The following is a 15,116-nucleotide window of genomic DNA, read 5'->3' on the forward strand; positions in this document are numbered from 1 at the left end:
GGATATTTTTCATTAAAATGCTCTGCTGTTCAAGTGCCCATTGTTGCCTTCCCATCCACTTAAATGGTGTGTGGGACCTTGATGCTACACCTGTGAGATCATTTATTCCACTTTGTCTGTGTTTATTTACTATGGTTATTTTGTTTTGCTTAATGTGAACTTTGAATAAATTATGATTATGTGAGGACTTTTTGTGCTCTTTTTTCTTTCTTGTATAGAATGTCTTTCTGAGAGTGTCCTATGCTATGTTGGCACCCCTACCACTTAGGTTAAGAGGGATACTGAATAAGGAGGTGTATTGTTCTGAAGGTGTTTCTTGTGTTATACACTACGCGGCTGTGCTATATACTACGTGGCTGTGCTATATACACTCCGTGACTGTCTGTGTTACGTGGGCTGTGCTATACACAGCGTGGGCTGTGCTATACACAGCGTGGGCTGTGCTATACACAGCGTGGGCTGTGCTATACACAGCGTGGGCTGTGCTATACACAGCGTGGGCTGTGCTATACACAGCGTGGGCTGTGCTATACACAGCGTGGGCTGTGCTATACACAGCGTGGGCTGTGCTATACACAGCGTGGGCTGTGCTATACACAGCGTGGGCTGTGCTATATACAGCGTGGGCTGTGCTATATACTGCGTGGGCTGTGCTATATACTACATGGCTCCTATATACTACACGGCTGTTATATACTACGTGGCTGCTATATATTACGTGGGCTGTGCTATATACTACGTGGCTGCGCTATATACTACGTGGCTGTGCTATATACTACGTGGCTGTGCTATATACATATTCTAAAATACCCGATGCGTTAGAATCGGGCAACCATCTAGTTTATAATAAAGATGTATTTTACACCTTATTGTCACGCAGTTCTGCCTGTATCTGGTTTTCGGCGTGACAATGCATATGTTTGCTTTAACCCTTTTCTCCTTTCCCCCTAATTTAAGCTGGGATAATGTTGGCTGTTACCTGTATGGAGCCTTCTCAGTTCCCTGCTCTGCTGCGCAGCCGTACATGGGTGTTTAGGTCTTTTCTATTTCTTACCTTCCTCATGTGCGGTCCCTGGTTGCCACTGTGGAAGCTGTCCGCGGGTTGTGAGGTCATTTTCAGCTGGTGCATGACTTTCCACGTGTGTCAGTGCGTGTAGTCGCATCCTGGTGCCCTGAGCCTCAGTTCCTGCACTGATTGTGCTGTAATGGTTTCTGTTTGCGCTTAGGGCGTGCGCGGCCACACCTCCCCTGCTTTTATCAGGGTTAGGGTGTGTACTTGAAATACTGTCCCCAGCCAATTGCTGAGGGGCAGCTGCTATATAAAGTTCCCCTGCCCTATGGGCGGGGCCTGAGCTACTCACAAAGCTCCCGAACTTTGTTATGTGTGTTTGTGTTCCTGCACCTCTCCTGTCTATGTTTTGGTACCAAAGTCCTTGCCTTGATTCCTGTTTTGTCCTTTTCTGGCGCCTGTGCTGGAGGCGGTATATCCAGGCCCGAATCCTTGATCCTGTACCTGAACCTGTCTGAACTGTGTCTGCTGTGATTATGCTCCTGGAATCCCTCTGCATCTGGAGCCTCACACCCAGTGACTTTAAGTCTCTTGTAACCGATGCTTCTGCTGAGCATCTACTACTCTGTGCTCTGACTACCATGCGGTGTTAACCCAGTCTGGCTCACGTCCAGTAAGGCGGTGCTTGCACAATCACGCTTGAGATCCTTCCTAGGTCCGATGCCCGGAGCCTGACGATCGCAGTCTGGAACCTAATGACCGCTGCCTGGAGCCTGATGACTGGTGGTGCCTGTAGGTCGTGTCGGATGTCCGGAACCTCTTCTGAACTTCTGTCTGATGCCTGCCGGTGACCCTAGGTCCAGATGAAATGTATGTAAACCATGTCTCATATCCTGTGTGGTTTGGTAAGGAGTTAGCAAATTTCTTTTATCTATTCTATTCTAACCTGTCAGTGTGATTTTACTGTACACCGCACTGAATTGCCGGCTTTTCTATAGAACACCGGTGCGTATTTCTCACAAGTCACACATTTGGTCTGTGTGTAATCCGTATTTTTCTCGCCCCCATAGACTTGCATTGGCACATTTTTCTCGGAATACGCTGACAAACGCAGCATGCTACGATTTTCTCAGCCCGTAAACTACGGCCGAGAAATATACGGCTGATGGAAGCTGCCCCATAGAGAAACATTGGTCCGTGTGCAATGGGTTGTTCTTGTGCCTCTCATACGTCCGTATTCCTCTCTAGTGTGACCCCAGCCTTAGGGCGGCGTCACACTGGCGAGTTTTACGGACGTAAGAGCGCAGAAACTACGTCCGTAAAACTCGCATTACATACGGCACAAATATTCTCAATGGGGCTGCTCCTATTAGCCGTATATTACGGTTCAGTATTATACGGCTTTCTACGGCCGTACAAAATCGCAGCATGCTGCGTTTGTCAGCGTATTGCGCAAAAAAAAAAATCGCTAATGAAAGTCTATGGGGGCGAGAAAAATACGGATTCCACACGGACCTGCAGTGTGACTTGCGAGAAATACGCAGCGGTGTTAGTGAAAAGTCGGTAATTCAATTGCCGGCTTTTCATTTCTCCTGCACAAACCCGACAGGATATGAGACATGGTTTACATACAGTAAACCATCTCATATCCCCTTTTTTTTTTGCATATTCCACACTACTAATGTTAGTAGTGTGTATGTGCAAAATTTCAGCGCTGTAGCTGCTGAAATAAAGGGTTAAATGGCGGAAAAAATTGGCGTGGGCTCCCGCGCAATTTTCTCCGCCAGAATGGTAAAGCCAGTGACTGAGGGCAGATATTAATAGCCAGGAGAGGGTCCATGGTTATTGGCCCCCCCGTGGCTAAAAACATCTGCCCCCAGCCACCCCAGAAAAGGCACATCTGGAAGATGCGCCTATTCTGGCACTTGGCCACTCTCTTCCCACTCCCTGTAGCGGTGGGATATGGGGTAATGAAGGGTTAATGCCACCTTGCTATTGGAAGGTGACATTAAGCCAGATTAATAATGGAGAGGCGTCAATTATGACACCTATCCATTATTAATCCAATTGTTGGAAAGGGTTAAAAAACACACACACATGATTTAAAAGTATTTTAACCCCTTAAGCCCCGAGGGTGGTTTGCACGTTAATGACCGGGCCAATTTTTACAATTCTGACCACTGTCCCTTTATGAGGTTATAACTCTGGAACGCTTCAACGGATCTTGGCGATTCTGACATTGTTTTCTCGTGACATATTGTACTTCATGTTAGTGGTAAAATTTCTTCGATATAACTTGCGTTTATTTGTGAAAAAAACGAATATTTGGCGAAAATTTTGAAAATTTCGCAATTTTCCAACTTTGAATTTTTATGCCCTTAAATCACAGACATATGTCACACAAAATACTTAATAAATAACATTTCCCACATGTCTACTTTACATCAGCACAATTTTGGAACCAAAATTTTTTTTTGTGACGGAGTTATAAGGGTTAAAAGTTGACCAGCAATTTCTCATTTTTACAACACCATTTTTTTTTAGGGACCACATCTCATTTGAAGTCATTTTGACGGGTCTATATGATAGAAAATACCCAAGTGTGACACCATTCTAAAAACTGCACCCCTCAAGGTACTCAAAACCACTTTCAAGAAGTTTATTAACCCTTCAGGTGTTTCACAGGAATTTTTGGAATGTTTAAATAAAAATGAACATTTAACTTTTTTTCACACAAAATTTATTTCAGCTCCAATTTGTTTTATTTTACCAAGGGTAACAGGAGAAAATAGACCCCAAAAGTTGTTGTACAATTTGTCCTGAGTACGCTGATACCCCATATGTGGGGGTAAACCACAGTTTGGGCGCATGGCAGAGCTCGGAAGGGAAGGAGCGCCATTTGACTTTTCAATGCAAAATTGACTGGAATTGAGATGGGACGCCATGTTGCATTTAGAGAGCCCTTGATGTGCCTAAACATTGAAACCCCTAACAAGTGACACCATTTTGGAAAGTAGACCCCCTAAGGAACTTATCTAGATGTGTGGTGAGCACTTTGACCCAACAAGTGCTTTACAGAAGTTTATAATGCAGAGCCGTAAAAATAAAAAATCATATTTTTTCACAAAAATGATCTTTTCACCCCCAATTTTTTATTTTCCCAAGGGTAAGAGAAGAAATTGGACCCCAAAAATTGTTGTGCAATTTGTCCTGAGTACACTGATACCCCATATGTGGGTGTAAACCATTGTTTGGGCGCAGGGCAGAGCTCAGAAGGGAAGGAGCGCCATTTGACTTTTCAATGCAAAATTGACTGGAATTGAGATGGGACGCCATGTTGCGTTTGGAGAGCCCCTAATGTGCCTAAACATTGAAACCCCCCACGAGTGACACCATTTTGGAAAGTAGACCCCTTAAGGAACTTATCTAGATGTGTGTTGAGCACTTTGACCCAACAAGTGCTTCACAGAAGTTTATAATGCAGAGCCGTAAAAATAAAAAATCATATTTTTTCACAAAAATGATCTTTTCACCCCCATTTTTTTATTTCCCCAAGGGTAAGAGAAGAAATTAGACCACAAAAGTTGTTGTGCAATTTGTCCTGAGTACGACGATACCCCATATGTGGGTGTAAACCATTGTTTGGGCGCATAGCAGAGCTCAGAAGGGAAGAAGCGCTATTTTACTTTTCAATGCAAAATTGACTGGAATTAAGATGGGATGCCATGTTGCGTTTGGAGAGCCCCTGATGTGCCTAAACATTAAACCCCCCCACAAGTGACACCATTTTGGAAAGTAGACCCCCTAAGGAACTTATCTAGATGTGTTTTGAGAGCTTTGAACCCCCAAGTGTTTCACTACAGTTTATAACGCAGAGCCGTGAAAATAAAAATTATTTTTTTTTTCACAAAAATGATTTTTTAGCCCCCAGTTTTGTATTTTCACAAGGGTATCAGGATAAATTGGACCCCAAAAGTTGTTGTCCAATTTGTCTGGAGTACGCTGATACCCCATATGTGGGGGGGAACCACTGTTTGGGCGCATGACAGAGCTCGGAAGGGAAGGAGCGCCATTTGGAATGCAGACTTAAATGGATTGGTCTGCAGGCGTCACGTTGCATTTGCAGAGCCCCTGATGTACCCAAACAGTACAAACCCCCCACAAGTGACCCCATATTGGAAACTAGACCCCCCAAGGAACTTATCTAGATGTGTTGTGAGAACTTTGAACCCCCAAGTGTTTCACTACAGTTTATAACGCAGAGCCGTGAAAATAATTTTTTTTTTTTTTTTTCACAAAAATGAAATTTTGCCCCCAGTTTTGTATTTTCACAAGGGTATCAGGATAAATTGGACCCTAAAAGTTGTTGTCCAATTTGTCCTGAGTACGCTGATACCCCCTATGTGGGGGGGAACCACTGTTTGGGCGCATGACAGAGCTCGGAAGGGAAGGAGCGCCATTTGGAATTCAGACTTAAATGGATTGGTCTGCAGGCGTCACGTTGCATTTGCAGAGCCCCTGATGTACCCAAACAGTACAAACCCCCCACAAGTGACCCCATATTGGAAACTAGACCCCCCAAGGAACTTATCTAGATGTGTTGTGAGAACTTTGAACCCCCAAGTGTTTCACTACAGTTTATAACGCAGAGCCGTGAAAATAAAAATTATTTTTCTTTTTCACAAAAATGATTTTTTAGCCCCCAGTTTTGTATTTTCACAAGGGTATCAGGATAAATTGGACCCTAAAAGTTGTTGTCCAATTTGTCCTGAGTACGCTGATACCCCCTATGTGGGGGGGAACCACTGTTTGGGCGCATGACAGAGCTCGGAAGGGAAGGAGCGCCATTTGGAATGCAGACTTAAATGGATTGGTCTGCAGGCGTCACGTTGCATTTGCAGAGCCCCTGATGTACCCAAATAGTACAAACCCCCCACAAGTGACCCCATATTGGAAACTAGACCTCCCAAGGAACTTATCTAGATGTGTTGTGAGAACTTTGAACCCCCAAGTGTTTCACTACAGTTTACAACGCAGAGCCGTGAAAATAAAACATATTTTTTTTCCCACAAAAATGATTTTTAGCCCCCAAAATTTTTATTTTCCCAAGGATAACAAGAGAACTTGGACCCCAGAAGTTGTTGTTCAATTTGTCCCTAGTACGCTGATACCCCATATGTTGGGGTAAACCCCTTTTTGGACGCACGGGAGAGCTCGGAAGGGAAGGAGCACTGTTTTACTTTTTCAACGCAGAATTGGCTGGAATTGAGATTGGACGCCATGTTGCGTTTGGAGAGCCCCTGATGTGCCTGAACAGTGGAAACTGCCCAATTCTACCTGAAACCCTACCCCTAACCTCACCCCTAACCGTTTACTGAACATTTTCTGACAGTCATAAGTGCCACGTATATAAGTGCCACGTATATAAGTGCCACGTATTTAAGTGCCACGTATTTAAGTGCCACGTATTTAAGTGCCACGTATTTAAGTGCCACGTATTTAAGTGCCACGTATTTAAGTGCCACGTATTTAAGTGCCACGTATTTAAGTGCCACGTATTTAAGTGCCACGTATTTAAGTGCCACGTATTTAAGTGCCACGTATTTAAGTGCCACGTATTTAAGTGCCACGTATTTAAGTGCCACGTATTTAAGTGCCACGATATTTCAGTGCCACGATATTTCAGTGCCACGTATTTCAGTGCCACGTATTTCAGTGCCACGTATTTCAGGCACTGAAAAATACGTGGCACGTAAATACTTCAGTGCCACGATATTTCAGTGCCACGTATTTCAGTGCCACGTATTTTAGGCACTGAAAAATACGTGGCACGTAAATACGTGGCACTTAAATACGTGGCACTTAAATACGTGGCACTTAAATACGTGGCACTTAAATACGTGGCACTTAAATACGTGGCACTTAAATACGTGGCACTTAAATACGTGGCACTTAAATACGTGGCACTTAAATACGTGGCACTTAAATACGTGGCACTTAAATACGTGGCACTTAAATACGTGGCACTTAAATACGTGGCACTTAAATACGTGGCACTTAAATACGTGGCACTTAAATACGTGGCACTTAAATACGTGGCACTTAAATACGTGGCACTTAAATACGTGGCACTTAAATACGTGGCACTTAAATACGTGGCACTTAAATACGTGGCACTTAAATACGTGGCACTTAAATACGTGGCACTTAAATACGTGGCACTTAAATACGTGGCACTTAAATACGTGGCACTTAAATACGTGGCACTTAAATACGTGGCACTTAAATACGTGGCACTTAAATACGTGGCACTTAAATACGTGGCACTTAAATACGTGGCACTTAAATACGTGGCACTTAAATACGTGGCACTTAAATACGTGGCACTTAAATACGTGGCACTTAAATACGTGGCACTTAAATACGTGGCACTTAAATACGTGGCACTTAAATACGTGGCACTTAAATACGTGGCACTTAAATACGTGGCACTTAAATACGTGGCACTTAAATACGTGGCACTTAAATACGTGGCACTTAAATACGTGGCACTTAAATACGTGGCACTTAAATACGTGGCACTTAAATACGTGGCACTTAAATACGTGGCACTTAAATACGTGGCACTTATATACGTGGCCACTGAAATATCGTGGCACTTATATACGTATATACGTATATAAACGTATATTTCAGTGCCACGTATTTCCGTGCCACGTATTTCAGGTTAGGGGTAGGGTTAGGGTTTTTTGTTTTTTTCTTGTTTTCTTGTGTTTTTCTATAAAAACGCATGCGTTTTACCGCGTTTACATGCATTTTTTCACACATGCGGTTTTTTAAAAAAACGCATGCAGATAAAAACGCAAGTGTGAAACCAGACTAAAAGACGCTTTTTATAGCAAAAAAGTTTTTGCGTCTCCACATTTTGAGACCTATAATTTTTCCACATTTTGGTCCACAGAGTCATGTGAGGTCTTGTTTTTTGCGGGACGAGTTGACGTTTTTATTGGTAACATTTTCGGACACGTGACCATTTTTTATCACTTTTTATTCCGATTTTTGTGAGGCAGAATAACCAAAAACCAGCTATTCATGAATTTCTTTTGGGAGAGGCGTTTATACCGTTCTGCGCTTGGTAAAATTGATAAAGCAGTTTTATTCGTCGGGTCAGTACGATTACAGCGATACCTCATTTATATCATTTTTTTATGTTTTGACGCTTTTATACGATAAAAACTATTTTATAGAAAAAATAATTATTTTGGCATCGCTTTATTCTGAGGACTATAACTTTTTTATTGTTTTGCTGATGATGCTGTATGGCGGCTCGTTTTTTGCGGGACAAGATGACGTTTTCAGCGGTACCATGGTTATTTATATCCGTCTTTTTGATCGCGTGTTATTCCACTTTTTGTTCGGCGGTATGGTAATAAAGCGTTGTTTTTTGCCTCGTTTTTTTTTTTTTTTTCTTACGGTGTTTACTGAAGGGGTTAACTAGTGGGCCAGTTTTATAGGTTGGGTCGTTACGGACGCGGCGATACTAAATATGTGTACTTTTATTGTTTTTGTTTGTTTTTTTTAGATAAAGAAATGTATTTATGGGAATAATATTTTTTTTTTTATTATTATTTATTTAGGAATTTTTTTTATTTATTTTTACACATGTGGAAATTTTTTTTTTTACTTTTTTAATTTGTCCCAGGGGGGGACATCACAGATCGCAGATCTGATAGTGTGCACAGCACTCTATCATATCTGCGATCATACTTTCATCGGAGCAGGCTGCAGCTTTCATCTGCAGCCTGCTCCGACCCGGAAGTGCTCCCTGCAGGACCCGGATACAGCCCCTCGGCCATTTTGGATCCGGGGCCTGCAGGGAGAAGACGTTCGGTACGAGGTGAGTGCATCACCTTGTACCGATCGTCTCAGGGAAGCACGCAGGGAGCCCCCTCCCTGCGCGATGCTTCCCTGTACCGCCGGTACACCGCGATCATGTTTGATCGCGGTGTGCCGGGGGTTAATGTGCCGGGGGCGGTCCGTGACCGCTCCTGGCACATAGTGCCGGATGTCAGCTGCGATATGCAGCCGACACCCGGCCGCGATCGGCCGCGCTCCCCCCGTGAGCGCGGCCGATCGCTATGACGTACTATACCGTCGGTGGGAATTAAGGCCCACCCCACCTCGACGGTATAGTACGTCATATGGGATTAAGGGGTTAATGAAATAAACACAGCGGTTGTTGTAATAATTTATTGTTCTCTCAATCCATCAGGAACGCCCTCGCTTGGAAAAATAATAAACGCACAAGATACATACCTTCTGGTGAACCGTCTCGTCCCACGATGTAATCCATCTGAAGGGGTTAACTAATATTACAGGCAGGAGCCCTGCTAAATGCAGCTGTGCTCCGTGCCTGTAATCCCCTGGCGAATGAATGAAATGTAGGTCATTGACCTACATTTCCTTCAGTCGCGGTGATGCGCCCCCTGGTGGATGTCCTCATATGACCTGGAGCGTGGGAAAAAGTTCCCAGGCTGCAGTTCATGAGAACATCCAGCAGGGGCGCATCACCGCGACTCAATGTAAGTACAGATCACTGCTTTCCTTTCAGCACCCGGGGATTACAGGCACGGAGCACAGCTGCATTAGCAGGGCTCCTGCCTGTAATATTAGTTAACCCCTTCAGATGGATTACTTCGTGGGACGAGACGGTTCACCAGAAGGTATGTATCTTGTGCGTTTATTATTTTTCCAAGCGAGGGTGTTCCTGATGGATTGAGAGAACAATAAATTATTACAACAACCGCTGTGTTTATTTTAGTAAAATACTTTTAAATCATGTGTGTGTGTGTGTGTGTGTGTGTGTGTGTGTGTGTGTGTGTGTGTGTGTGTGTGTGTGTGTGTGTGTGTGTGTGTGTGTGTGTGTGTGTGTGTGTGTGTGTGTGTTTTAACCCTTTCCAACAATTGGATTAATAATGGATAGGTGTCATAATTGACGCCTCTCCATTATTAATCTGGCTTAATGTCACCTTCCAATAGCAAGGTGGCATTAACCCTTCATTACCCCATATCCCACCGCTACAGGGAGTGGGAAGAGAGTGGCCAAGTGCCAGAATAGGCGCATCTTCCAGATGTGCCTTTTCTGGGGTGGCTGGGGGCAGATGTTTTTAGCCACGGGGGGGCCAATAACCATGGACCCTCTCTAGGCTATTAATATCTGCCCTCAGTCACTGGCTTTACCATTCTGGCGGAGAAAATTGCGCGGGAGCCCACGCCAATTTTTTCCGCCATTTAACCCTTTATTTCAGCAGCTACAGCGCTGAAATTTTGCACATACACACTACTAACATTAGTAGTGTGGAATATGCAAAAAAAAAAGGGGATATGAGATGGTTTACTGTATGAAAACCATGTCTCATATCCTGTCGGGTTTGTGCAGGAGAAATGAAAAGCCGGTAATTGAATTACCGGCTGTTCACAGATATCGCGCTGAATGAAATCTAAATACAGAATAAATATATATATATATATATATATATATATATATATATATATATATATATATATATATATATATATATACTGTATATATGTTTTCCCGAACATTTGAGCACATAAATCCATTAGATGTCGGTTTTGCAAGCCTGCGCGAAAATCTCGCAGTACGGATGCCATACGGATTACATACCGAGGATGCCATGCGCAAAATACGCTGACACACCCTGACTACGGATCACTATTTTGGGAACATTTCTCCGTATTACGGCCGTAGTACGGACGTAAAAAACGGACCGTATTGTCTTACGCCGAGTGTGACGCCGGCCTTAGGGAGAGGAGCTCGTGGGTACATGACTAAGTGTGCAAATCGCATATGCCCTTGGTGGGAAAGGGGGGGGGGGGGCAAACTGAATTCTTGCCCCCAGGTGCCAGAGAACATAAATAGACCTCTGGCTAAAGTGTACAGGCTAGTATACAGACTCTAGAAGGAGGACCTCCCTCTGGCCTCTCCGTTCTAGGCTGTGCTGTAGTGTACAGGCTAGGAAACAGACCCCAGGAGGAGGACCTTCCTCTGGCTTTTCCTCTCTAGGCTGTACTATAGTGTACAGGCTAGGATACAGACCCCAGGAGGACCTCCCTTTCTCCTCTCCACTTTACGCTGTGCTATAGTGTACAAGCTTAGACCCTAGAAGGAGGACCTCCCTCTGGCCGCTCCGTTCTAGGCTGTGCTATAGTGTAAAGGCTAGGAAACAGACCCCAGAAGAAGGACCTCCCTCTGGCCTCTCCATTCTAGGCTGTGCTATAGTGTAAAGGCTAGGATACAGACCCCAGAAGGAGGACCTTCCTCTGGCCTCTCCGTTCTAGGCTGTAATATAGTGTAAAGGCTAGGATACAGACCCCAGAAGAAGGACCTCCCTCTGGCAGCTCCGTTCTAGGCTGTGCTATAGTGTAAAGGCTAGGATACAGACCCCAGAAGAAGGACCTCCCTCTGGACTCTCCATTCAAGGCTGTGCTGTTGTGTACAGGCTAGGAAACAGACCCCAGAAGAAGGACCTCCCTCTGGCCTCTCCGTACTAGGCTGTGCTATAGTGTAAAGGCTAGGATACAGACTCCAGAAGAAGAACCTCCCTCTGGCCTCTCCATTCTAAGCAGTGCTGTAGTGTAAAAGAAAAAAAAAAAAAATCCAGCTCCAGGAGTAAAATCATCAGAAATTTTATTCAAACATCTTTAAAAATTGGAAAGCTACTTACAAAAAATATGGATCACAAAATAAGGATGGAAACAACCATCAAATCGCTGGACGCGTTTCGAGCGCTAAAAGCACTCTTAGACTTCAGCAACAAGAGTGCTTTTAGCGCTCGAAACGCGTCCAGCGATTTGATGGTTGTTTCCATCCTTACTTTGTGATCCATATTTTTTGTAAGTAGCTTTCCAATTTTTAAAGATGTTTGAATAAAATTTCTGATGATTTTACTCCTGGAGCTGGATTTATTTTTTTTTTTCTTTTGCTCATTAACTGCAGCGTTGGACAGAGACGCTTTCCCTGCTCGGATTACACTTGGACTATGGAAAATTCTGTTATGCGGGTGAGCTGAAATATAATGTTTTTTCTTTTCAGTGCTGTAGTGTACAGGATAGGATACAGACCCCAAAAGGAGGACCTTCCTCTGGCCTCTCCATTCTAGGCTGTGCTATATAGTGTACAGGCTAGTAAAACAGACCCCAGAAGGAGGACCTCCCTCTGGCCTCTCCCCTCTAGGCTGTGCTATAGTGTAAAGGCTAGGATACAGACCCCAGAAGGAGGACCTCCCTCTTGCCTCTCCATTTTTTTTCTGCGCTGTTGTGTACAGGTTAGGCTACGTTCACATTTGCGGCTAGCGCCGCAGCGGCGCCGCATGCATCATGCGCCCCTATATTTAACATGGGGGCGCATGGACATGCGGTGCACTTGCTTTTTGCGCCGCATGCGTCCCTGCGGCGCCCGCGTCGGGGCGCAGAGGACGCAGCAAGTTGCATTTTTGTTGCGTCCAAAATCAATGGAAAAAAGGACGCATGCGGCGCAAAAAGCAGCGTTGTGCATGTGTTCACATTTGCGCTGTGCGTTGCGGCGGTGACGCTGCGGCGCACACCGCAAATGTGAACGTAGCCTAACAAAACCTTTTCTTGAAGTAGCACCTCCTCCTGGCAACTCCGTTCTCATCCCTGCAAAAATTGATGCATTAAAAAATGTATCGCCATGATCCCTTAATTTTTGCCTGTTGTAGACTGTCTTGTGGTTTCACGACATCATCACACTAATGAAGATATTACCAGTCTCATGCTCTCCCGTCGCAATGAGACTGCTGCAAAAGTCTAACCATCAGACGGCAATTAGCATATAGACAGTGACACTGCGTGCTGCCAAGCATGGCCGGAACAATGGTGCGCAGCCAGCTTTACCTCGGACATGGCTACCCTTGATACAGTGGCCCCTCCCCAGAGCGCTTACCAGATCTGTAAAAAGCAGCGATGTCTGCCAAGTCCTTGGCTGGATCCTTAAGGGCTTCACCAGAGCTGGCTTCGCAGCTGCCCGCCGCATTAATGGGAGCGGTGGACGATGAGCAGGGGATGGCATTACTTGAATTGTTCATTCTTCTGGAATGTTTGTAGCGTGAAACGAAAGCCAGTGATCGTACTTTCGTCGCCACCCACCTCACTGGCTCAGCCCTTTGTCTTCTCTCGACACTGTGTCAGCGCGCAATCAACGGCATAAAAAGCTAATTTTACCGCAAGAAATAACAGCTAGATGATAGTCAGCCTCCAGCTATCGCGCAGCAAAATCCTAATCAAAGCCTGTCCCTCTCGCTGAGCTTCGGGCTCCCAAAGAGCGCTCCAAACGTCTGCTCCGGTGCGCACAACGAACAGGCGGCTGGCTGCGGCGAATGCTTAAGTGGGTGGAGCAAATGACTCAGGAGTGGAAGGCTGAGGGGGCACCCGGATCACGCGAGAAGTGCCTCTTATCTAATTCCACAACGAAAGCGACAGCTGAGCAAATGTTGCAGGCGCAGTATACTAGCTGCCATGCAGGACGTTTACAACGCATCGCTGCATAGTATGGCTACATTTAGAAAACGCTTTGCCATAATCACGCTTTAGTTTTGGCTCTGCATAGTTTAGTAGTCATTAGATTACCCAATTATAAAAATCAAAACGTACTGTAGATTCTAGGGAAACCGCACTGTCAAGTAGCTTCAGAATCAGCTGAGTCTAGCTTGCGTAGTCAAACACTTCCCTTCTGCTGGCTGCTGGGAGAAAACCTGCTAAGGCTACGTTCACATTTGCGTTGTGCGCCGCAGCATCGGCGACGCAACGCACAACGCAAACAAAAACGCAGCAAAACGCTGCATTTTGCGACGCATGCGTGCTTTTTTTTTGTTGATTTTGGACAAAAATGCAACTTGCTGCGTCCTCTGCGCCCGGACGCGGGCGCCGCAGTGACGCATGCGTCGCAAAACGCAAGTGCAACGCATGTCCATGTGCCCCCATGTTAAATATAGGGGCGCATGACGCATGCGGCGACGCTGCGGCGCAGACCGCAAATGTGAACGTAGACTTACATCTCGCCCTAAACAGCTCAGCACAAGCAGGAGGGACGTACTAAGGCTGGTTTCACATTTGTGGTTGTGTCCGCAGTGTTTATGCCGCATACATCCACATGCGTCGTATTTTCCTATCTTTAACGTTATGGACGCAGGTGCCTGCGATTGGATGCTTTTTAGGCACAATATCTCAAATGCAGATATCATAACACAATAGTAACTATTAGTCCCAAAGTCAAGGCTCAGGACAATGGAAACTATCCTATGGAGCTCCCTCTCAATATCACAAACACCAAAGTTTGGAGCATATATCTACAAACAATGTATCATAAAAATTATGTTTATTAGTACAATCAATTCTGACACACTATTGCAAGACAAATATTTAAAACAGAGAAATCAACTATAGTAAGGGTGTACCAAAACTCAGTAGTACCCCAGGAACAGATGCCTGGATATGAGACTATCTCTTATGACCCACACATGGTCATATATCCCATATCTAATATAAAGTGACAGTGCATTCAATTTTATCCCAAAAGTTAAAGTCTCACTGGAGAAACTGGGTCAGTGGTTGCTCTCGTCCGCTGGCCCGGCTGTCTTTAGCAAGACTGCATGGACCACGGCTCATACCACTGAACGCCCGCTCTATCTCCCCGTGGGCAATACACTACACAGACAACACAGGGTTAAGGTAAAACAGTGTGGCAATACTTTATTGAACCACAACACACAATAGCAAACAGAACAATCCCACCATGATTGGAATTGTTTGGTTACATGGGCGCATATAAAATATCACTGCGTCTCCACGTATTTCCAGTATGACATGATGTCAGAGCTCCCAGGGTCGCTACTCCATCTGTGGATGAACGCACAGAGAAGGGGTAACGACAAGCATAGGGAGATGACCAAGAACTGTCCATAGAGTCCATACAAGGTCCAAAGCCAGTTGACACGAGAGTCACCACCTGGCTTATCTGACCATCTCCATGGAACCAGGCGACCAGCGGGTCCAACCCTGGCTTTCT

The 15,116-nt window shown here is 44.9% G+C and overlaps 1 protein-coding gene across 1 annotated transcript in view; it reads right to left on the reverse strand.

Moving 5' to 3' along the window:
• The window catches only part of TRIO (trio Rho guanine nucleotide exchange factor), a 3,555,343-nt gene extending 3,541,875 nt beyond the window's left edge, over nucleotides 1-13,468 (reverse strand). The window contains 1 exon segment of the mRNA XM_077269474.1: nucleotides 12,996-13,468. Within this exon segment, the coding sequence (XP_077125589.1) occupies nucleotides 12,996-13,137 (142 nt within the window). The 5' untranslated portion in view covers nucleotides 13,138-13,468.
• Between the last annotated feature and the right edge of the window lie 1,648 nt (nucleotides 13,469-15,116).

Source organism: Ranitomeya variabilis, chromosome 6 (assembly GCF_051348905.1).
Source record: "Ranitomeya variabilis isolate aRanVar5 chromosome 6, aRanVar5.hap1, whole genome shotgun sequence".
Lineage (NCBI taxonomy): Eukaryota > Metazoa > Chordata > Amphibia > Anura > Dendrobatidae > Ranitomeya > Ranitomeya variabilis.